This window comes from Prionailurus bengalensis, chromosome A2, assembly GCF_016509475.1.
Source record: "Prionailurus bengalensis isolate Pbe53 chromosome A2, Fcat_Pben_1.1_paternal_pri, whole genome shotgun sequence".
NCBI classification, from domain to species: Eukaryota; Metazoa; Chordata; class Mammalia; order Carnivora; family Felidae; genus Prionailurus; species Prionailurus bengalensis.
Genome location: NC_057348.1, coordinates 113949947 through 113974060, shown reverse-complemented (window position 1 = coordinate 113974060; position 24114 = coordinate 113949947). Strand labels below are relative to the sequence as shown.

The following is a 24114-nucleotide window of genomic DNA, read 5'->3' as shown; positions in this document are numbered from 1 at the left end:
GGGGGAGCAGATAACTGGCATTCCTGTTTACCCTTTGTTATCATCCTAGAGGAAAGAGAAGAATGTCAGAGTTTAACCTGGTGTTACAGCATTGCTGTGACAGAATCTTCTATTGCTTTGCTACTCAGAAGCAGGTAAAATGGTCCTACAAGCTAGTGGATTACATATGCGAACCAATAGAGCCTTCTGCCTGGGCCTAATGAGAGTCTCTCCTTCCCTCTCAAGGGGCCCTCATTGTGCATCCCATCATCAAAACATTATCTAGAGAAAAAGAGCAAAAGGGGGAGAAACATCTGGACTACATGAACTTTAATCGGAGAGTGGTCGAATTTTTAATAAAATATTTCAGGCATTCCAGATAGATGTGATAAATGTCTATTATGTTTCATTTTAAATGACCAAAAATATTCAATTATTCCAAACAGTATTGAGCTTCCCTCAAGACAGTACCATTACAGAAAGTAGTCACCAGGTCCCCATTCTGCAGGAGGAAGGACCCTGAAGGAACTTGGTAGCACCACTGAGACCCATCTCCCTTGGGGGTGACTCACAGTCAACCCAGGGCCACACGTGAATCTGGGAAGTAATGAGTAGCTCTTTGAATACTCAGTATCTATTTGATGGCCATGAAATACCATTTTTACACTCTATTAAATTAGATTCATCAGGGAGGCCAGTGTCGTCGTAATGTGTATAGACTCAGTGCTAATCTTCGCTAGAAATATCAGCTTATCTCTTGAGTTATCCCACAGATGTGGAACTGTGCCATCATTTTCCATCAGTTAGTACTTTTGTCTGTTAAGAACCTTTCTGCCTGTAGCTTAATATTCTCCAAACAATAATGCTTTATGAAAAAGCAGGGGGGAAGAGTTTAATATATTCCTTGCTCTAGTTCCCTGATTTTCAGTGAATAGTGTTTTAAATGCTACTTCAAAATGAAATGACAATGAGATCTACTCTTACTTTCTTTTGTCAAAAGAAGTTTAAAAACGCTGCAATGTTGTAGGTTTTGCGGATTTTTCTAAAAAGACTAGTGCTGTTATCCTCCTAGCTTTCAGGGTCATTTTGTACCTAGAGAAAGGTATATGTATGTAGTAACAGAAATCTGCCTACCTAGTTATTCAGAGCTTAAAATTCTATGACCCTTAATCTTTTGTAGTATGGTGACAAACCTGAAAATAAGAAAAAAAAATATTTCTCAGGAAATGGAAAAGTTACTATCAGAAAGCCATGGCATTTGACTCCGTAGCAAGTGCAGAATGGCTCTCATAAATCCCGATATAAGGTGGACATAGGAACACACAGGTTGTAAGAAACTGCAGCCGGAGGAAGAGGGAGACAGAAGAACTTGAGAGGCCAGCCGAGTGGGACCATTTACCACGCTCGTCAGCAGCCTGACATGAAAGTGCTATTGATCTTTATAATGCTGGGCCATAAAGAATATATTGGATTATCATTTGTGTACTCTGTATTAAGCAGAAATGTTCAAAACAAAATTTGGCCTTTGAACTGATTAAGTTATCTAGAAAAACGTATGTGGAATATTGCATTCCCCCACCGTGCTGGTAACGAAAAGGCTGACTTAGAAGCTGATTATGTTAAAGTGCACTGAACTCGAAGATTGGTTTAGTCAATTCCCATCTGTAATTTGTAGTTATGAGGAGGACTTTTTTCTATGAAGAAGGCTTTTGTGTTATAAGAGAGCTCCAGTGATGGTAGAAACATGACTGAAGGACAGGAACAGTTTGTAATAAAGGAAATATGAAAAATACTCCACTTTACTAGTAGTCAAGAAATACAAAATAAACTGAGAATCTAGTTTTGGTTTTAGCTGAATAGCAGACTTAACACCAGTAATGATCAGTGTTGATCAGTGTAAGAATTCAAAAGCCATTGGGCAGTTTGTATCAGAAACTTTATTTTTTCTTAAGTTTATTTATTTTGAGGTGGAGAGGGGCAGAGAGAGAGGGAGACAGAATCCCAAGCAGGCCCTGCGCTGTCAGTGCAGAGCCCGATGTGGGGCTCAAACGCAAGAACCATGAGATCATGATCTGAGCTAAAGTTGGACGTTTAACTGACTGAGCCGCCCCTGTATCAGCAACTTTAAAAAATATTCATTCCCCTTTGATTTAGTAATTCCATTAATGGGAATCTATCTTTAAAAAATCATCTATAAGCAGCCAAAAATTTATGCATAAGGATGTTGACTTCAGGAGTATATGACTGCTATAATAATAGATCCCATTTATCAAGCCCTTGTTATGTGCCACACCCTGTGCCAGTATTTACATATATCTTGCCATCTAATTTATATAACAAAAATATTGAAAACTATTAAATTGGTCAACAATAGAGGAAAGATGAAATGATGGTATAATGGACTGTTATATACCAATTAAACATGACATACCTAAATATTTTTGACAAGTGGTTATAATAAGTGCTTATAGCAAAATCAGAATATAAAGCCAGATATAGAATAATTATAAATGTATATGTGTGTATGTATCCATACTAATTTTGAACACATATGTATAAATAATTGCAATTATATATGTGTGTGGGTATTGGTTATACACACTTACGTGAAGATCAGAACAAAAATAGACCCAAGTGTTATCAAAATAGCCTTTATATGGTTATCTCAGAGTGATGGGATTATGAGTGAATTTTACTTTTCTTCCCTAAACTGGTCTGTATTCTAAAGAATGACTAAAAATTATAAGAAGGAATGATAAGAGGTTTCCACTTTATGGATAGTGAGCAGTGATGTCCATGCTCCCATTGGTGCCATTGCACAGAATATGCAGAACTGAATTAAATCTATATTGTTTGCTTTTAAATATTTTTCTTTGGCAGTTTTCACTTTTTAGATATACTGTGTATGCCTACCACTGTTCTTGTGTGTCCAACCTCTCTCCCTCTTTTTTTAATAAAGAAAAACATGAACTTCAGCCAAATGACTTGGCCATCTCCAAATCCCTTGAAGCATCTGGTCGGATATATGTCTACCGGAAAGACCTGGCTGACACTTTGGTAAGGACTTTGAGCCTTTTACTTGAAACACAAATGGCACACTGAAATCATATTTTTTTTGTGACCTGGCCAACAATACACTTGTCAAATAACACTGCTTTTGCGAATCCAAGGCAAGTACAACTTCAGGAATCCTAAACCCTTCTGAAGTCAAACCCTGCTTCTCTCTGGGCCCCTGAAACAAGGGATATGAAAGAAGTGACCCTCCTCTCCAACAGAATCTTAATTCTATTTCTTCTTTTTGGGTGGATATGTGGAGATTAGGCTGAGAAATGTACCCTGTGCAGATTTAAGGAGAAAGAGACTCCATATCCTTGTTTCAGTCCATTTGGTGCACTTTGAGTGTACCCTTCCCTGGAAGAAAAGGTAGATTATCAGCCTTCCCCATGTAAGGTAGGCTCCTAACAATGGTACTTTGGATATAGATGAGGAGTAAGAGTTTGAAGAAACGTAGAACCCACTCTGTAAGTTATTTTCATTTCAAACTTAAGCACATTTATGCCTAAGCAGATGATTTGTCGTTATGTTCCTAAAACCCTCAGTGTTATGGTTGCTTTCTGCATGGTAGGATCAGGCCTTGGATCCATCACCCATAAAAGACAGGCTCTGCCAGATTGTGGTGGTATCATCTAGACTCTTGGTCTCAGTCTACTTCAAGGAGCCATCACTAAGCTGGTTCTTTCTAGCTGACTCCTGTTGTATGTATAATTGAGGAATGTATACACCATATTGGTTAACCAAAACTGCTTATAATAGAAATATTTTATGTGAAATTACCTACAAGTATCAACCTACCATAATATTAATCATAGTCAGTTTTTGCACATAGTACCAGACAGGTGCTGAGTAATTTACATACAGTATCTCATGTAACATTGCCAATAATCCTGTGACATTCAGAGAGGCTGAGTAACTTACTCTCACTTCCTACAGCCAAGGAAGGGAGAGTGCTAGGACTCCAGTTATATTTGGCTCTGAAGCTATTACACATGCCTTTCCTTTGTAGGTGGTGAGGGAGCAAAGGAAAGGAAAACTTTTGTCTTACTAGGGTCTTTCCACTTCTGAGTGTCCTTCAGCAGGTCGCAGGTCCTGTGTCTGTACATGATGTAATTCTGTCAATGAACTGTGACAAACACAATGCTGCACAGCATCCTTGAGTAGATAATGAGATTGGCTTGACTTTAGTCCTCACTGTAAAGGAGGACCATCTACCCTGCAGCTGCTGTGGAGCTCCTGGTGACGAAGGAGACCTACACTCTGTCTCCCATGCCCTTCTTCCTCGTGCTCACCATAGACTTGGCTGCAGTTCCCTGCCATGCACACCTAGAGCTGTCTCCCACCATGGACCAGAGCCAGCTTCAGAAGAGTGGGAGGCAGGCCTGAGCAATGTCTTAATGGAATAAGTAGGTGCTCACTCTGAAGTATGTTCCGAGATGAGCCAGGTGCCATCTTGCCCTCAAATGTTTCCCGCCACCACCTCTGTGCACCACCTAAAATTGCCCTGTCAGAACCCCAGCTTTCAGCATTTTATCCCCAAAAGAGTTCAGTTGAAACGGAATATTATAAGGGTAGGATAACATGTGGAGCCACTAGCATGCACTATATTTACATATTGATTAATTTTCTTGGAGAGCAGGAGTTAGAGCCCTGAATGAGTGGGATAGAGAAATAGAAAGTGTTTCTTGGAGAGGGCTGTGGACAGCCTTGGGCAACCAGAGGGCAGTACCAGGGTGAGGGATGCATTTAGGGAGAAAGGAGGAGGAATAAAAAGCCAAATCTCCAAATTAGTATGCCGAGATTTATGTTATTTCCCAGCTCTTGGCTCTCCCTGTGAATGCCTACAGTGTAGCATGGCATCTGGCTGATTCCAGACTAATCAGGCCCTGAAAAAGGTGGGCTTCCCTCTCTCAGCACCTCAGTATTTGCATGCATTTTCTCAGTCCGCCCTCATCAAGTACCACACTGTGTCCCACTCTGGCCTACGGGCACAATTTGAACCTTGACCTGCTCTGAAGAGAATCCCATCTGTGGAAAAGCTCTCTGAAAGTCGTTTGTCATTTGGTTTTTTTTTTCAAATTAGGAAACCTTTTCATAACAGTAAACCTTGTAAAATGCCAATAATTTTGCAGTTTTTAAATAGGAATTAATGTTTATAATCTGAATTCCCTTCGTCCTGTCATGTCCTTAAATTTTGCAAAGTTCCATTCTTTTTTTCCCCAAGTCATTAACAATTTTAACATCATTAGCTATTCAAATTGTGTTTTTTTTAAGTAAACTCTAACCCCAACATGGGGCTCAAACTCACGACCCTGATGAGATCACATGTCCTACTGACTGAGCCGGCCGAGATGTCCCTGGAGAATTTACATTTTAATTAGAAAATATCAAATATTTTGAAAAGATGCCAAATAACTTTTAATAAATTTAACAGTGTCCAAAGATTTAAAGTTGTGGTGGCATTTAATAATTTCATGCCAGATTTTAAGGAAACAGTATTACCAGACTCTACCTATTTGTGTAGGGAAAGCAACAGATCCTTAAAATAATCATCTACCATGGGGTGTAAATGAAGTAACATTTATTTTTTTATTTCTTGTTTAAATTTGTATCGCTTTCCACAGGCATTTTAATAAAACTTGTAAATGTGTGTCTGGGATGAGGCTTGTTAAACATATTTCCTGTAAAAGCCATGTCTGTCTTTATTGAAGTGCACCATGACATTTCTTTTGTTTGTTTTTATACTAACCTGCTGGCACATTAATTCTTACCAGAAGCCAAAGTGATTTCAGGGCTTTCGCTTTCATTATGCTGTCTGCTGGGGCAGTGTTTTATAATCAGATTTGTAGATGCGTGTGCATGTGCGTGTGTGCGCGTGTGCGTGTATGTGTGTATGTGTGTGTGTCAGGGGGGAGGGGCAGGCTAACTCAGTGAAGTATCATTGATCACATTCTACTGTTTCCAAGGCTGTTTCCCAATTTGGTTGCATCTTACCAAAGATGAACAGACTAGGGAAAATATTAAGTGTACCCAGACAAGATGCCTTTCCTAATCTGGGTTTCTAGTGCCTTTCTGTGGCCAGCCAGTTCAGTGCCAAACATTTGGGAATTGCTGAGGGTCCTTTTGCTTCTGTCTGTTGGTTTAGAACCCATTTGCAGAAAATGAGGAATCACAGCAAAGGTCGATGAGGATTTTGGGAATGAACACTTGGGATCTTGCTCTGGAATTAATGAATTTTGATTGGAGTCTCTTCAATTCAATCCACGAGGTAAGTGAGTAGTGAAAAGATAAAATAAATGGTAGTTTTATTTCACTGTGAATTCTTCTTCGGAGAATATTTGTGTGTGGGTAAGTTTTAAGAAGATCCATCATCTGGTGATGCAGTTATGCTTAGGATACCATAGCCCAGAGATATTTGGGGACTTTAAATATATTGAAAGACTGACAGAAACCTAGGAAAATCAGAATACATGATCGTGCTTTATTTGTTCCTTATATAACCATACATGTACTGTAGTATAAATATGCTATGTTTTTATATGTATGGATATATATGTATTTGCATGTTTATGAAGCTCTAGGGGGGTTGAAGAGCCATTTTACATTTGATGACTTTAATACTGATCCTTTTATTTTTTCTGTAAAGTTGACTGTATGTATACAAGAACCATATTTATGTACTTACCTACATACACATACAGCCATTCTTTTACTCAAAAACATTCTATAAATTTAGATTATGCTACAGGACATAAAGTACTTTCTTGAAAACTTTGAGATATATTTCAAATTTTTATGTTCATCAACCCTCCCTTTAAAAGACAGCTTAAACATTTATAAAATAGTAGGGGCAAAATGCTACTGACAATTAATGAATAAATGTAGCCAGTGGAAAAGGCTCACAGGAGTCAGGAGATGAAAAATGAGACAGCCCTCTGCAACCATATGTTGCATTTGCTTTGCCATGTAGTAAAATGTTTCATTACAAAACAGCCTTTCCTTCTGAGGAAACTAGCGCAACTTGAGGACTTGAGCTTCACTTTCATTTTGGAATGTCTTTTAAATGTCTTCATATTTTCTCATTAAAAGCAATTCCAACATTATTGTATCTAAATTTTATTTTGCACACGTGCGAGAGAGAACGTGCACCTGTGCACGCACGTGAGCAGGGGAGGGGCAGAGAGAGAGAGAGGGAGACAGAGAATCAATCTCAAGCAGGCTCCACACGTCAGTGCAGAGCCTGATGCAGGGCTCAAACCCACAAACTGTGAGACCATAACCTGAGCCAAAATCAAGAGTCAGGCACTTGGGGCGCCTGGGTGGCGCAGTCGGTTAAGCGTCCGACTTCAGCCAGGTCACGATCTCGCGGTCCGTGAGTTCGAGCCCCGCGTCAGGCTCTGGGCTGATGGCTCAGAGCCTGGAGCCTGTTTCCAATTCTGTGTCTCCCTCTCTCTCTGCCCCTCCCTCGTTCATGCTCTGTCTCTCTCTGTCCCAAAAATAAATAAACGTTGAAAAAAAAAAAAGAGTCAGGCACTTAACTGATTGAGCCACCCAGGTGCCCCTGTAATTTAAGTTTGAGCAAGTGGTGAACTCATTCAAGCTAAATGATTTGTGCCTTTGGAAATGTTAATAGAATAGGACATGTCCCTGCTTGTACTGCTTACTCAGTGTGAGAACTGGCGTTATTTCTGCAAAACACACAGTGCAGACGCACCCCTGTTCCTCTCTGCATCCCTGTTCCTTTCCCTGCAGGGAAATCTCCTGTTCCTCTGCACATGGTCAGTCTCTATAAATAGTTGCTGGTTTTAACTCAATTTTGTAAATTTTGGACGTTGCCGTAATCTTATCATTCTCTTTCTGTTTATGATTTTACTATATCTTATATCCGTGGTTCTCAAAGAGTGGGTACCCAGACCAACATCATCAGCCCCACCTGGGAACTTGTTATAAATGCAGGGTTTTGGCCCTACCACAGACATACTGAATCAGAAAATTTAGAGGATGGGCCCAACCATCTGCTTTAACAGACCTCTAGGTGTCTGATTCACACTAAAATTTGAGAACCTTGTCAGAAGACTCTACCTGTGAGAGTTTAATGTGCATCTTAACAAATACTAGTGACAAACATTTCCCTTGTTTTTGGCGATAGAGCAAGTTCAGGAAGTTTGGATTTGATTCAGCCTATGATTTAAACTTTAGAACTTACTAGATTTTCATGTAAAAAGGCATCATCTGCACTTTCTAAAAATAACGTTTATGGGCAGATTCCAGGAGATCTCTCTAAAACTACGTTGTTGATATCTCTACGGGGCGCCTGGGTGGCGCAGTCGGTTAAGCGTCCGACATCAGCCAGGTCACGATCTCGCGGTCCGTGAGTTCGAGCCCCGCGTCGGGCTCTGGGCTGATGGCTCAGAGCCTGGAGCCTGTTTCCGATTCTGTGTCTCCCTCTCTCTCTCTGCCCCTCGCCCGTTCATGCTCTGTCTCTCTCTGTCCCAAAAATAAAAAAAATTAAAAAAAATAAAAAAAAAAAAGAAAATAGATATCTCTAAAACTCCGTTGTTTCAAATTGAATATGTTGTTATTATTCTCAAGACCTGTGATGCTGTGAGAGCTGCTACCTGAAGTAGCTCTGAAAAATGAACTAACTTTTGTATCAACTTGTGTTTATGCTAAAAATAAATGCTGGTACAAATCTGTCTTTCAGCAAGAGCTGATCTACTTCACGTTCAGCCGACAAGGAAGCGGGGAGCACACCGTGAACCTCAGCCTTCTGCTTCAGAGATGCAATGAAGTCCAGCTGTGGGTGGCCACGGAGATTCTGCTCTGCAGCCAGCTGGGCAAGCGAGTGCAGCTGGTGAAGAAATTCATCAAAATCGCTGCGCAGTGAGTTCTGACGCTGAAAAGCATAATTCCTCTCGTCTCCTTGAGAGAGTGCATTTTTTTCCTTGTGATGATAAGAAGGGTTAGGAGGTAAACGTATAATACTGAGTTAAGTGACCAAATGATGGAAAAGGTCTCTTCTTGAATATTTATGTCTTTGCATTTGAAGTATTCCTGCTGTACAGTGTCAAAACACCGGCCTAAAGCAGTCTGCTCTGTGCTGCAGGATGATTAAGCAGGCAGCGCAGCGCCCACATGCTCCATCCTGGGGCAACGGGGAAGGTGTTGTGAGCAGGGAGAATCATTGCAAATGAGGTGCATTTGAGGATTCTGCTCTTGACTGCTTGATGCCCACGGTGTGAACTTGGCGAACTCTTTAGCAGGCCCTGCACTGGTCAGTCCCAGCTGACCTCTGAGCCGCACCCCCTGGGTGCAGCCACTGTGAATGGCTGTCTATCCCATACACACCATCCTCCAAACCTGGACATGTGTTGTTGGCTCAGCCAGAATGACCGCTTCCACCCTACAAATGGCTGCCATTCCTAAGACCTAGGTCAAATGTTGCTTCCTCCCTGAAGTCATCCCTGACTTTCAAATGCAGGATCAGCCCTTCCCTATCCCACTCTCCCTCACACACATGCTTTTTCGCTTTTAGCTTCTTTATTATATTTTTTAACTTCTGTGTTTAGGTAGAATCCCTTCACTTGGCTGGGTTAGCCTCCAGAGGGCAGGGACCATTGCTAAGCAAACATTGTACCTGAGATGTCTGGTGCAGAACTTGGTAAATAGCAGTGACTCAGTAAAGGTTAGTTGAATGACATTTGAGTAACTTGCTGGGAGCATCTCTTCAAATACCAGGTTCGTATCTTGAGACTGCTCTTGAGGCAGCTTCCAACAGAAGTAGGCAGCATGAATCAGAATCTTGCCCAGTTCCCTCTGCCTCCCATCTTATTTCTCCTTTGTCTCCCAAAATAGTTTTTACATCACACCGTTTTGGAGTATATGTCCATGTAATGCGTTCGGGAACTATATATTGATCATTCATTACATGTGCAGATCCATGCTGCACTGACCCTGTGCACAATCCCTGGCTTCGAGGAGTCTGCAATGTGCTGGAAAGGATGCTTTGATAATTAAAATGGCTAATGTGCAGAAAAGAAGGGGGGGTGCCCTGTTCCAAGATCAAGTTCTGTTGGGGGCCTTAGAGGAAGGGAAGCTCTTAGGCCAACAACGTGGAAAAGGAGGATTGGAAAAACATTCATGAAGAAAGTAGCATTCAAGTCTGTATTTCAAATCTGGGTGAACTGGACAGATAAGATTCCAATAGTTCACACTCTCCATGGAGGTGAACCTCACTGGAAGAGGGTGTTAGAGGGGCTCACTGGAGGCAGACCACATATGGTCAAGGAAAGGAACCTCATCCACTTTGGCCAGAGTGGAGGGGTATTTGTAAGAAAGGTGTGGGAGAGCAGGAGGTTGATCTGCAAAGGAAGATAAAACCAAATTGTGAAGGATGTTGAATTTCAGGTCAAAGAGTTTGGACTGAATTGAGAAGACAGAGATTCATTACCAAGTGTCTGTGCAAGAGACCCATAGGAGCAGAGCTGTCCCCCAGGAAGGTTGATCTGGAAGTAGCACATAGACTGAACTGTAGGCAAAGAGACCCCACAGGCATGATATTTTGTTTACCCAGCAAGAGATGATGGAAGTACCTAACCTGGTGTTTGGTGTTACTGAGAATGGGAGGAGAGAGAAATAACAGAGACGCCTACATCTTGGATGGTTTTTATGGTGAAAGTTCCTTTTTTTGATTTGGCCAGTGTATTCCAAACAGCCTGTGCAATTCATAAAGGTGAGGCTCTTTTGGATCAAAAGCTTTCTTATAAATGCCAGTTACTTGGAGAAACGGGATGTTAATGTCCCAAGGAGTAAAATGACACCACACAGCTTAGTTCCAGTATAAGATTATATCTATCCTCAGGGAAATGAAATATATTCACATCTTCTCCTTATGGCCCCATGCTCTTGAATTATTTACTGTACTGGTCTCTCTGTCCCCAGCCCATGGAATAGAATGCCAACAGAAACATAAAGTTAAATTCCTCATAATCACACTAGTAGGAATAACCAAGGGAAAACAGTAATTTCCATGATCATGAAGTGTCTCCCCTGCCTAAGGCATCTATTTGCATATTCATGTTTCCCTTCCTTCTCACCAACCCCATCCCCCACCTCTGTGGTTTGAGTGAGTTTATTTCCTCACACAGACAAAGGAATGTTTGCTAAACTGGAATGTTTCAGTGTCAGTCTGTTCTTATCATGGAATGAATGAACCTGGGTAACAAAGGATTCCAGACTGGATTGGTATCCAACGTTGGTACTGTATCAATTTGTCTTCTAGAGAAATCATTTTTTCTACTTACAGGTTCAGACATTAGTTATATGTGCTTTTTTAAAAATTATTATTGTAAGCATGACTTAAAAAGAAGACCATTGTTTATGGGAGCTAAAGATAAAAAGATGAGAATTCTATCTAAGATTGCAGATAGATAAATGGTGTTGAATAAAATGAGGAATAATAAACCTTTTTATAATGAATAACGATAAAACCATTTCCCCCAAGAGTCTTGTTTTCAACTCCAGAAAGTGCTGTGTGAAAAGCTGCCTGTCTACAAGGCTTTCCGGTGACGGGCAGAATATAAAAATGAAATACGTACATACTCAAGCCATAAGGAACTTAATGTCTAGTGAGGAATCACAGAACCGTGGAGCCTGGGAATGTGAGAGGACCTGGGAGTAAGCAAGAGCCTCCAGCTGACGTGCTGTGATGTAGGGGCTGGAGAGTTCTTGCTGACCACAGGAGCCTCTCACCTCAAATCATCACTTCAAGAGATGAGCTGACTGAAAAAGAAGGGGGTATGCCTGGCTAACTCAGTTGATAGAGCATACTCTTGATCTCTTGATCTCAAGGTTGTAAGTTTGAGCCCCACGTTGGCTGTAGAGATTACTTAAATCTTTAAAAAGCGAGAGAGAGGAATGGAGCTGACTCAAGTCTGTCCTGGCTGGTGTGAACTTTCCAGGGGTGTGATGAAACAGAAAGGGTAGACTGAGGGAAGTGGATGACAGAAGGGAAGCAGAGTCAAAGTATTGATGCCTTTAGTCACCAATGATTTACAAAAACAGGTGGATTTCTAAATCATTGACCAGAAGGCATCTTTATTTGTTTATCATGGAATATACCAAATAGCGTTCACCCAGGAGAATGGTGGCAGAAACCGGATGAAGTGACCAATCAGACTGAGTCTTGAGTCCTCTTGCGTCCCCTCTAACTGCAGGCACTGGGCCCATGGAGACCCAGCAGTGGGAGGTCCTGCAGGACTGTGTCCACCCCACATATTCTGGACCCTAGGTATGGAGACAGCAGCACCTTTCCAGGTTCCACAATTAATCGGGATAGAACTTCGAAATGCTCCCCAATTGACCTTCTCTGCCCTGGAGCCCAGGCACAGCTATATTGGGCAGTATCTAGCCCATGGGGCTGGGACTAGGAGCAGGCCACTTAGGGAGGACCTGCCGGGGCACACGCAGCTGTGTATGTGCCCCACATACACAACCCCATGGGGATCCTGCCACAACCCCAAGCATTCTTCTGGTTCTAAACTAGATACTTTTATACCCAGTCTGTGTCACTGGAAAGCAGTACAGTTTCTGGGGACAGTTTTTACCAGAACCTTTAAGTTCAAGGATAGCTTTTGACCAATCATGTAATGACTGGAAGTCTAACTTAATTAAAAGAACGATAGATAGAGGCACCTGGGAGGCTCAGTTGGTTAAGCATCCAACTCTTGATTTCAGTGAGGTCATGAGATCAAGCCCTGCATCAGGCTCAACGCACAACTTGGAGCCTGCTTGGGATTCTCTCTCCCCTCTCTCTCCACCCTTCTCCTGCCTGTGCACATGCTCTCTCTCTCTCAAAACAACAACAACAACAATAGCAACAACAACAACAACAACAAAAAACCTATAAATACAGTTGAAAAGTTTTATACGCAGGGATACTCATTGTTGCATTCTGTATTGAATTGAGAATAACTTAAATGTCAATAATAGGGCAATAAGTAAACACATCATGAAATATATTTTTGATGAAGTTATAGAACCATTGATGATTGGGAAGAATTCATAATATATACTGTATCAGAGTATAATTGAAGAAGCAGGATACAGAGTTATATATACACTGTTCCCAAGTTCCATCTAAGATATTGGTGAAGATGTGATGGGAGAGACAGCATCTGGTACAAGCTAAGTTATTATACACCAGGTAGTTTTTATGCACTGGCTTACTGTTGAGCATTTTCATATTTCTTCATATTTATCAAATTAGAGTGATTTCTTAATTTTAAAAACTAGTCTCAGAGAAGTGTTTTTTTAATGCACCCCAGAAAAAGGAGTGTCCTCAACTCGCAGGCTGTCCTGGCTGAACTGGGAGACCAAGCCCCCTCTGGGGGTTTTGAGAGTTAGTGGAATTTTAACCAATTAGGTTGAAGGGCATGACTGACGTTATGCAGAACAGATAAGCTTACAGAGTGAATGGAGCTCAATGTGATTTTATTTTGCGTTTTTTCCTCCTTTTTTTCTCTAAATGAGAAATGTGCGACAGTATCCCCCATGATACATGCCATGTTTTATATAGATATGTAATACAGTAGCTATTTTGTTGATAGCAAGGAAAATGCATCTGAATGTCATGGGAGGGGAAGCTTGGACCACTGAGGTGGGAGGGGCTTGTCTGTCAAAACATAAAGAGCATCCTGATTAAAGAGATGGGCAAGAGAGCTGTTATAATGAGAGTTTGCTATATATAAAGAAACACGAATTCATGAGTTTTCAGTTGAAATTTTAAATGCGTCATCCAAAATAGATATTTTAAAAGGAGGAATCTTTTGAGGCGTCAAGGGGGTGTCAGGAGCACAGATCTTTCCCTAGAGGTAAGGATAAGCCCAAGCATTTGGAATCTGTCCCCTGTGTTAGGAACAGTGTAGGGGATACCACTCCCCATCCATAGGGGCGGTCAATGTGTGTTGGCCATGGGGCAGAGTTCAGCCCTGCCCTGGACATTGAACTCTGTAGCCTAGGACAGTCTTTTGGGCTTTATCTTTTGTGGCCTTCTGGCAAAAGCACGTTGCTCCAAGTACCTTGTACTTTCTTTTATTCCGTAGCTGCAAAGCCCAGAGAAACCTGAATTCTTTCTTTGCTATTGTGATGGGTCTCAACACTGCTTCTGTGAGTCGGCTGTCGCAGACCTGGGAGGTGAGCCTTGGGGGCCCACATGAAAGGGGGAAGTGGGATAGGGACAAATAAAACTGAAGGGGAAACATGCCAACAAAAGGCCTTTATTTAAAATACATTGACTTAGGGGTGCCTGGGTGGTGCAGTCGGTTGAGCGTCCGACTTCAGCCAGGTCACGATCTCGCGGTCCGGTCCGTGAGTTCGAGCCCCGCGTCAGGCTCTGGGCTGATGGCTCAGAGCCTGGAGCCTGTTTCCGATTCTGTGTCTCCCTCTCTCTCTGCCCCTCCCCCGTTCATGCTCTGTCTCTCTCTGTCCCAAAAAAAATAAATAAACGTTGAAAAAATAAAAAATAAAAAATAAAATACATTGACTTAAATGGTTTAAATGAGGTTAAGTACCACTCAAAAAAAATGTTAAAAATGAATGTGTCAAGTAGAACTATTTTGATCACATGGTCTTCAGGATGGTTCTATTATATATATAATAGAACATAAATTGTACACACATGCATATTTGTTTTCTGCCCTGCTGCCATGATAGTGTGGTTACAGTCCCATGCTAGTCCTTTCGAAGTGATGACATATGTCCAGAGCAGATTTGTTGAGATGCTAATGAATTTAAGCTTCTGGTCCTTTCTCTTGCATTGCCCCTGGCATTGTATTCAGTGGAGGATGTGTATCTTTGTAAAATTTGCAGACATAAAGTAATTTTGTATTCTTTTTTCCAAAGAGGGGCCCGCAAAGTAGTATGTTTCAGGCTTCACAAGTCAGGGCTCTGCCTCTGTCAGTGTTGCGTGATAATGGCCATTCCGGTTCTAAGGTGGAGAGGCCCACTCAAGTTAGTCCAAGTTCTGAACCGCAGACTATAATGGGCCTATGAGAAAAGAACTGAAACCGAGATGCCCCTAAGTGTGTCTAGGCACAGATACAGGGCTCTCAGCCTCTCCCCGGGCCCCATCACCTTCTTTTTGGACTTTTGTTTCTTTCTCTGCCTCTCTGTTCCCTACTGACTGGCTACCGCACTGCATGCACCTTTTCTCTCCCTCATCTTTTTCTCTTTAACCATTCAGGCTTCTTTCTCCCTTATGACCCTGAGCTCCATGTGACTCCTGTGGTCTCAGTTTCTCTCCAGCCCTCTCTGATTCAGCTCCTGTCACTACTCCATTCTGATGGTCCCCTGATTCAAACTCCTACAACCTAGGCCAGCTAGCTTTTTCTTACGTTAGATCTCAACTCAGAGCTCTGAATAACGGGGATTCACTGTCTTTGCTTCAGGGGCCATACTTCATTGGAATGCATGGTGGTGACCTGAGGGTCAGGGTCACCGCCCCTTAAAGGAGTGCAAAAGAAAAGAAACGAAAGGCCTGCCTTCCCTGGTTAAGCAAACACGACCTGCACACACATTGTGAGATGAAAGGAGATGGCCAACAAAGGCCACAGTCAATCAGAGCAGGAGGGAAAAGGCCAGCAAGGGTCAGAAGAAAGTGGAATTTGAATTAAACCTGGAAAGAAGCTTTGATTTGCAGAAATTGAGAGGAGAAATAATTAAGTTCCAACGGCATACGTTTCATGCACATGTTGACTGCCTACCATGTACAGGGCACTCATCAGTGCCGTGGCTGGTAGATAATGGGCAAACGAGAAGAAGGTCTTGGACCGGCTCCACTTGGACCACAGAAGGGCAAGTGGGGACTCACAGCAAACCACGCAGCTAGAAAGGGGCAGAGTCGGAATTCAAATTCAGACTGACTACTAAGTCAGTATGGAACATATCCAGTATTTCCCTTAATTGTGTCAGAGCTAGGCTGGAAAATCCCAGGTGCTTCTTGCTTGGGCCCAAATTTTTATTTGGGAGGATGGCATATGTTTCTACCCTGTATGATGTTGATGTGGTTGCTCTTCACTATTCAGTAGTTCCTTCCCACTGACGTGCAGGCTTCATCACTTAGGGTTTTTATGGCCTTTCACCATTTAGCCCTCTGCTGTGAAACACAGTTCTATCATTTAGACAAAAAATGTCAGCCAATATTATTTCCCACTCAGCAAGACTCTATAAGAAGACCAGAGCATTCGCCGAAGGTGGGATATGGAGCTGAAATTCAAGTTTGTATTAAAAAATCACCCGTGTGTGGAATGTGTGACCAGCTAGATTCCTGAGTCATGTAGCTGTGCATTATTTTAAACTGTCTTGAGCAACATTCCCAAGGAATGTCACATTAAGGAATGATGAAGATTGCCTAGTGAGAAGCAAGTGGCGTAGAATCAAATGATAGAGGTATTTATGCTCAGAAATGGGACACATGCCAGCACAGCTTAGGAAAAGTTCCCCCTAGTGCCTCTGAAAATAACTGACTTCTTTGACCTTTTCCTTTTTGTATTTTGTTTGTTTGATTTTAGAAAATCCCTGGGAAGTTTAAGAAACTTTTCTCTGAACTCGAAAGTTTAACAGTAAGTAGTGAGCCAAAGGGGACTTACTCTTCAAATTAATGGATCGTAACAAATTTCCTTCTAGATTGTAATGGCCAGCACGTTGTCCAGTAGCTTAGCCTACATCACTTGTGTATGAAAATGTAGCTTTGCTTCTTAAGGAATGAAGGAATGGACAGTTAATGCTTCTTCCTCTCCATGGAAAAAGGTAGTGAGTGAGAATGGTCCTTTTGACCTCATTTGGACAATGAAGATTTTTAAGTACCTAGTCCATTTCAAAGCTTACAGAATCAACTGGTATAAATGGAGTGTGTGGTCAGTGTCTTATGCATTACTGTTTTCTCCTTTTTCTCCTTTCTACCATTTCTTAGATTTAGGGTTTTTTTTTAATGTTTCTTTTCAGAACACAATAAAACAATGTGCTCTTACTTTCTGTGCATTGTCTGTGCATTATAAGGGAGGTGTTTCTTTGCAGTGTACCTAACAAAAGACTTTGGGGTTACCTCATGATAGAAATTATGCAGAGGAAACTGTACTTAAGAAACCTATTTGAGGAAAATAATAGGGCAATCAAAAGGTGCCTCTCTTTTGCAGTCATTTCCCATTATTGTAAACCAATAAGTTGACTTTCATTCATTGCCTACATTTCTTGCCCTAATTTAGTGACTTTATTCTCCTAGGAAACCTTTATCTACTTTGTTCTGAGGAAGAACCTCTCAACATCTAAATCATGTTCAAATTGTATAGCAAAAGTGGATTTAGAATTGTTTCTGTAGCACATTGGTTTTTCTTTCTCTTTGTCATCTGCTTGGTTTGGCAGGATCCTTCCCTGAATCACAAAGCCTACAGAGATGCTTTCAAAAAGATGAAACCACCCAAAATCCCATTCATGCCCCTGTTGCTTAAAGGTAACAATTTTGTTTTATGTTGTGCAATTCCATCTTCAGAAATGTGTCATTCTAACTATGAGGGGCTGGAAAAAAAAGGAGGGGGACTCTAGGTGTATTTTGTGAGACTAATTTTGACATTACACCTGTGTTTGCTTGTGATTGTTTTTCAAATGCTCAATTATTTCTGAGGTACCAGAAATACTTAATTGTACTCGAGAGATAAAGCATTTTCACCTGACTTCCAAAATTTGGGACTGGAAACATGTGTTTTTATTTTGCTCTGCTTCTAAGCATGGTCTTAGTTTCTTAGAGTTTACCATCCACTTAATTCAACCAAGAATAAGGCTGGGATAAAGAAACCAAACAGTGATCATGCTCTCTACATTTGCAGCTTAAATTTCAGGGAGCTCCCTGACTGGCTGCTGCTGTGTGAGAAATACCTGTGGTCAACACAGGCAATATAGTGGATGAAAATTATTGGTGGAGGACGTACTTTCTTTTTCCAGTAATGGAATCCATTTGGGAAAATATGTTACAGCTGCAAGCTAGTCCCCTGACTTCTCCTATAGAGCACCAAATAATTCATCCTGAAACATGTTAGTTACATTTGTTAATGAGATCTCAGTGGTCTCTTTCAAACCAAGAGGTTTAATTAAAAGGAAGTTCTTTTTATACTGGCCTATTCTGCTAACATTCAGTATATATTCTACCTAGGTGCTTTCCAGGGAAAAGGGATTTGGTCTTTTTTTTTTTTTTTTTTTGGCCATATTTTGATTCTTCCCAAGGGATTTTATAGGCATACTCTTTTATATAGCCTGTGCCCTTCAGAGGCATGTAACTTCTGCTAGGTCTGGCCCCAGTAGCTGGACTCGTAAATGTGATTCTGGAAATGAGTTACCTAGTAACTGTGTTGTTGGATGGCCTGGCCAGGCTCCCTGCCTCCTCTCCCCCCATTGCTACCCCCACTGACAATAAAGCTGATCTTCCTTCCTCAGCTTCTCTCCAGAACAGCCCCAGCTTGGAGAATTTCTGAGTCGCTGTGATTCCCTGCAGCTCCTCATCTAGCCTGCATCTAGTATCAAGCAAGAATCTTTGTGAAACAATACTGTGTTAGCACAACTAAGAGGCATATAGATGCTGCATTCAAGCTGAAAAGATTCTGCTAAATGTAAATGGGTGAAATAAGGGGGGATTGTAATGCCAAAATAGCAATTTAAACGTTTATTCAGGCTTATGATTTTTATTTGCAAAATAAAACACCTTCACCTGGACAGTGTGGGTGGCAGGTAGGACATAACACTTAGAATCATTTAGACACAAATAGGAAGCAGGAAATGAAGACAGATCTGGGAAAGAATTGATTTTAAGCAGAAAACAATTTGAAACAAAATTTGTAAGGTAATGAGAAGTTAGTGGACAATGTCCCTTTAGCTTATTTAAATATGAGCAGTGTTTTTTGCTGTATATTCTTGATTTCCCCCCCAAAAATATTTAATGCAGCCAAGTGTCTCACACTTATATCTTAGCTTAGATGCAATTTTCTGCTCTACTGAGTTTATCTACACCTCTTTGTTGGCAGCAAAACGAATTTCCCTTTTTTTCTACTGAAAATACATTCATTCACTCTAGTAAATTAAACATTTTTTTCTTTTTTTTATTAGAGGCTTTCTTGAGTTTAAGCAGTTTTCCCTTTTAAATATTTTGTGATTATAAAAATAAACATCATTAACACTTTATTTAAAATTATCATTTTTTTCTGGGATGCCTCAGTGGCTCAGTCAGTTAAACGTCTGATGCCAGCTAAGGTCATGATCTCACAGTTCGTGGGTTCGAGCCCCGCATCAGGCTCTGTGCTGATAGAGCCTGGAGCCTGTTTTGGATTCTGTGTCTCCCTTTCTCGCTGCTCCTCCCCCACTCATACTTTGTCTCTCTCTCTCTCTCTCTCTCTCTCTCTCTCTCTCTGAAAAATAAAAATTAAAAAAAAATTTTTTAATAAAATTATCATTTTGTCTGAAATAATTTCCAAAGGAATATAATGTAAAATTTTAAATGTGTATATATCATGCCTGGAACAAAACATTTTGGAAAAAATAACATTGGGATGCCTGGGTGGCTCAGTCGGTTAAGCTTCTGACTTCGGCTCAGGTCATGGTCTCACGGTTTGTGAGTTAGAGCCCCACATCGGGCTCTGTGCTAACAGCTTCAGATTCTTTCTCTCCTCCTCTCTCTGCCCCTCCCATGCTCATGCTCTGTCTCTCTCTGTCTTTCAATAATAAACAAACGTTAAAAAAAATAATAACATTAATTTGGGGGCTTTTTTAATTGCAAAAATTTTTTTAAGTTGTAATAAACTACTTTAGAACAACCACCTTATTAATGAAAACTCGTTCTGCCCCTTGTGCCTCCCACTTTGGGTTGCTATTAGTTAGAGAAAAAGGACCAAATTGAACCCCTTGGATGTTAAGAAGGATTAGGCCTCCCATGTTTCTTTCTTTCTTTCTTTTGTTGAGACAGTTCCCAGTAAGCATGGAGATTATCAGGTAATCTGAGGATCCTTCCAAGTCTCAGCTTTCCTGTTTCCCAGTTGAATTCTTGCCTTTTGATTTAGTTGCCCCCATACTGTGGTGTGGAATCTGTTCAGAAAGCAGATGAATAGGAAACCCTAAATAAGTGTAGGAGAAAGGGTCCAGCTAAGCTAAAGTCCAAAGCAGCCAAATAGTCTGTTTCATTCAGTGTTTTGAAGATGGTAGTCCTTTCCAGTAGAGTCAATAATCAACAGGTGTTTGAAGATTAACTGAAGTCCTCCGGTGGGTTGTGTATGTATTTTAGAGAAGAGATGATTATTGCAGGTTTGCGAGTGTGTTTAAATAAAAGGAAAACTGGTGTTTCTTCCTCCTCTTTTAATTGCCATCAACAAGTGGAGTCATTTTGTCTGGCACTTCTGTTATATGAAGTGTTTGGAGAGTGTTCAGGTGTCTCCAGATGAAAGGTACTCATTTCACACATTCAGCCTGGTGGGTACCCAGAATTGCTTCACAGCCCATGACTTAAGTTCTGAGATCCCAGGTTTCTTTCTCTCTCTCTGTCCCCTTCTCTCCCAACTTTCTTCCCTTCCCTTCCCTTCCCTTCCCTTCCCTTCCCTTCCCTTCCCTTCCCTTCCCTTCCCTTCCCTTCCCTTCCCTTCCCTCCCCTCCCCTCCCCTCCCCTCCCCTCCCACCACTTAAGTTCTGAGGTCCCAGGTTTCTTTCTCTCTGTCCCCTTCCCTCCCAACTTTCTTTCTTCCCTTCCCCCCCCCTCCTTCCCTTCCCTTCTGACTGCATCACCTGCCATTCAACTGCATCAAAACCTTCAGCCACTTGAACCCCCTCTCCTGAGTGGCAGCCCCTCCAGCCTCTCTGCCCTTTCCACCCGGCCCCAAGCACCTTCCCTGCCTTATTCTCATGCTCATCAGCCTGACCTCCAAGCCCTAAGGGTTGGGGTTGAGACCACCCAAGAAGTGAAAAGACCTTAGGTTGGAGGAAAGAGAGGGAGCCACCAAAGGAAAAATTTGAAAAGTTGCAGACACACCCCACATGCCATAAATCTAGCCAGGCGACTGTAACGGGCTGTAAAAAATGTCCAAGTCCTTTCAATGTGAGCTCCCAGAGAAGCACAGTGGGGAAGAGGAAGCAGGCTCCCTGGGTTTGAGCCCTGGCTGGGAGGAGTAGAGCTGTGATCCTGGGCCAGCTGTGCCTGTTCTTTGGCTCACAGTTTCTTCACATTCTGTCCTGCTAAGGCTTTACCTTACAGTCTTCTGTTAATGCCCTTTCTGATGCTGTTAATAGAGATAAGTGCCATTATTGTCATCACCCCTCATCATCATCCTCGGGAACATAGGGAGAAGAGGACAATAATGTAACATTGGGGAAATGGCCCAAGTGACTCAGAGAGGGCATTTGTAACCCAAGGTCTCAGGGAGTTAGGGGAGACTGGGCTTTTAGGTGGTGTGTAATGTAGGTAGAGTGCACACGCGCTTATTTGCTACACACACAAAAAAGGAAAAGCTCATGCGCCGACTACTCTTAAGTATCGTGTCACAGAATGAAAGCTTATGGTTCTTTTTTGAAAGCAAAGTCATGAAAGACAAAATAACCAGAGTCTTTCAGACAACTGTGTAATTGTAAATTATTTTCCTATTAGAACATCAGTTTTAGTAAAGGGGGAAAAAGCTTAGGAAAACTTTGCAGTCGGTGCTAGAAGCTGTATATAAGGGGTTCCTTGAGGAAAGGTTTGGATCAGGGGATCATGTAGGTCTGTGGCTGGTGTCGTCCCCTGGTGGGCAGTCAGAGCTCAGCAGCCAAGTGTCTTGCAGGCAGGTTTCCAGCACCTACCTCGTAATTGCCCCATAGGGACCAGCAGGATGAAAGTCTTGATTAAATGCAAATGCTTTCCCTTTCTATTTATAGGAATCTTAAGCTGTTCTTTTGCCTCTTTTATGTCAGGTTATTTCAACAAGATAATTTTCATTTGGTTTATCCTCCATGTTTGTGATCTGACATGATTATTTGCAGGCTCTTTGATTCTTATCTGTGAAGATTCCCTAGTGCTCTGTCTGTCTTTGACCCTCTGATCTGAGTTTCTGAGTCATCCACTCACTGAGCTTCAGCTGCTGTCTTTATTGTAACTAATTCCCAAATCCCTTTCTCTGGAGGAGGCATTCAGGTTTTTTGCAACCAAAAGGAGGCTTTTCTTTGAGTATCTTCTGTCACTTCCCGTGCAGGTGAGGCTCAAACCAAATGTAACTTTCCCTTCCTCTGAAAATGTACCTTCATCCTAATTTCTGTATGTTCTTCTCATCAGTGATGCTTTCCACCCATTGAGTAGGGCCAGAAACTGCCATTTTCTAGCCCATCCCTTTCCTCATTTCTGATACACAATCACACACTGGCTTTGAGACCGAAAAATCTACATTTTAACATCTAAATCTAAATTTTCTAATGTAGATAAAGCAGGCCACATACACTTTGCCAGGGATTGTTAAAAAGTAAGCACATAAATATGAAAATTCCTTTGTTTCTGGGTATTTATTTCTTTCCTGCTCAGTGTTCTGGTCAAAAAAACATAATGGACTGGTTAAGTTATAGAATAGTGTTAGCTTCTATCAAGCACGTTGAAGTGCAAAATATATAACTGCATTAATGTTATAATATTCTCTCCTCCCCCTCACTTATAAATTATGCCTTTTCACATCGAATACCATACAGATTCAGGTTCAAGTTGCCTTGTCAAATGCATGGAGTAATGCATGATGTTTAAGAAAAATTAATAAGTTGCATTGCCTCTGGACCTCCTTAGCCCTGACTCATGATCCATTCCTAATGGCACATATGTCTTTTTGTTTTTAATTTTCAGATGTAACATTTATTCATGAAGGAAATAAAACATTTTTGGATAATCTTGTCAATTTTGAAAAACTGGTACGTACATTTCATTATTTCTCCCTTTTCCCACTGTCAGGAAAGTGCATGCTTTTCCTTCTTGTTCTAAGAAACAAATGGTTTAAGTATTTTTCTCCTCTGAATACACGGTGGTTTCCAGGAGCTTATTTGCTGCACGTTCAGCATTGTCAATAAAATGTATTCCAGTGAAAAATAAGTGTGCTAGCAAGGTTTTGAGGACCAACTATGAAAGTCTGCTTTTTATTTTTGAAAATGGGACTTCATTCAATTAATATCAGTGGTTGTGTGTGTGTTACTAAACCGGAAATAAAACCTGTAAGGTTCTGTCACTAAGAGTTCACACTCAGGAGGTTAAGCTTTACTGCTTGAAAGGCATCGCTCTGCGTCTCAGTGTATACTGCTTCCAGGACCCAGGAAAAAGCTCTGCTTCTGGGGAGATGCGTTCATCTTCAGTGCTCCCCACTGGATGCGAAGGTGGAATTCGCAGGCTGTGCCTGAGAGGAAGCACCACCCCTCTGTCCGCCTGTGGAGCACGGTGGACTGTGGAGACAGCAGCTCAGACAGAGTGCACTCCCTGCTCTCAAGGGAAAGGTTCCCAATCAGTCCTCCCTTACGAGTTACTGAAATTCCCCTTCCTTAAGTATTTTAAGACCTTCCCAGGTACTTCCTCCTGTAGTGAGCTCCTCCTAGCCTTTCGGACTGGCCTAGGGCAGAGGGGGAGCTGCTGGGGAGAACTGAGCAAGTGTAAACGAGGAGTGCTCCAGAGAGGCCCCGTGGACTGCAAGAATGGATCTGTCCCCAAATGAACTTGAGTGTCATAGATTAGACTGTCCTTCATGGTTAAAGATGATACCAGTGACCCCTGTCCGTAGATCCTGACCTTTGAGTGACCTTCTCAGTAATGGTAATGGATTTGTATGAACTCTTTCAGGAACTGACCCCCGGTTCCCTGTGAGACTGGGTCAGGCATGTGAGAGAAGGTTGAGTGAGGCGGGGGTTGCAGACCATGACCAAAGAATGGTACAAACTGATGAGTCCCAGCGGGGTTTGGCATCTGACCTTTGCCTCATAAGTGCCCGGCTGTAATCGTCAGGTTAACTCACCACACATGGGGTGAGGTGACAGAGGACCGCTGTGCCACTTGAAAATCCAAGC

At 41.8% G+C, this 24114-nt stretch overlaps 1 protein-coding gene across 1 annotated transcript in view; it reads left to right on the top strand.

Moving 5' to 3' along the window:
• Positions 1-24114, top strand: part of RAPGEF5 (Rap guanine nucleotide exchange factor 5) — a 226888-nt gene that overhangs the window by 190839 nt on the left and 11935 nt on the right. Inside the window, exons 18-24 of the mRNA XM_043589070.1 lie at positions 2939-3036; positions 6179-6301; positions 8738-8916; positions 14136-14226; positions 16602-16652; positions 17452-17539; positions 22913-22977. Coding sequence (XP_043445005.1) covers positions 2939-3036; positions 6179-6301; positions 8738-8916; positions 14136-14226; positions 16602-16652; positions 17452-17539; positions 22913-22977 — 695 coding nt within the window. The remainder of the gene's footprint in view (positions 1-2938; positions 3037-6178; positions 6302-8737; positions 8917-14135; positions 14227-16601; positions 16653-17451; positions 17540-22912; positions 22978-24114) is intronic.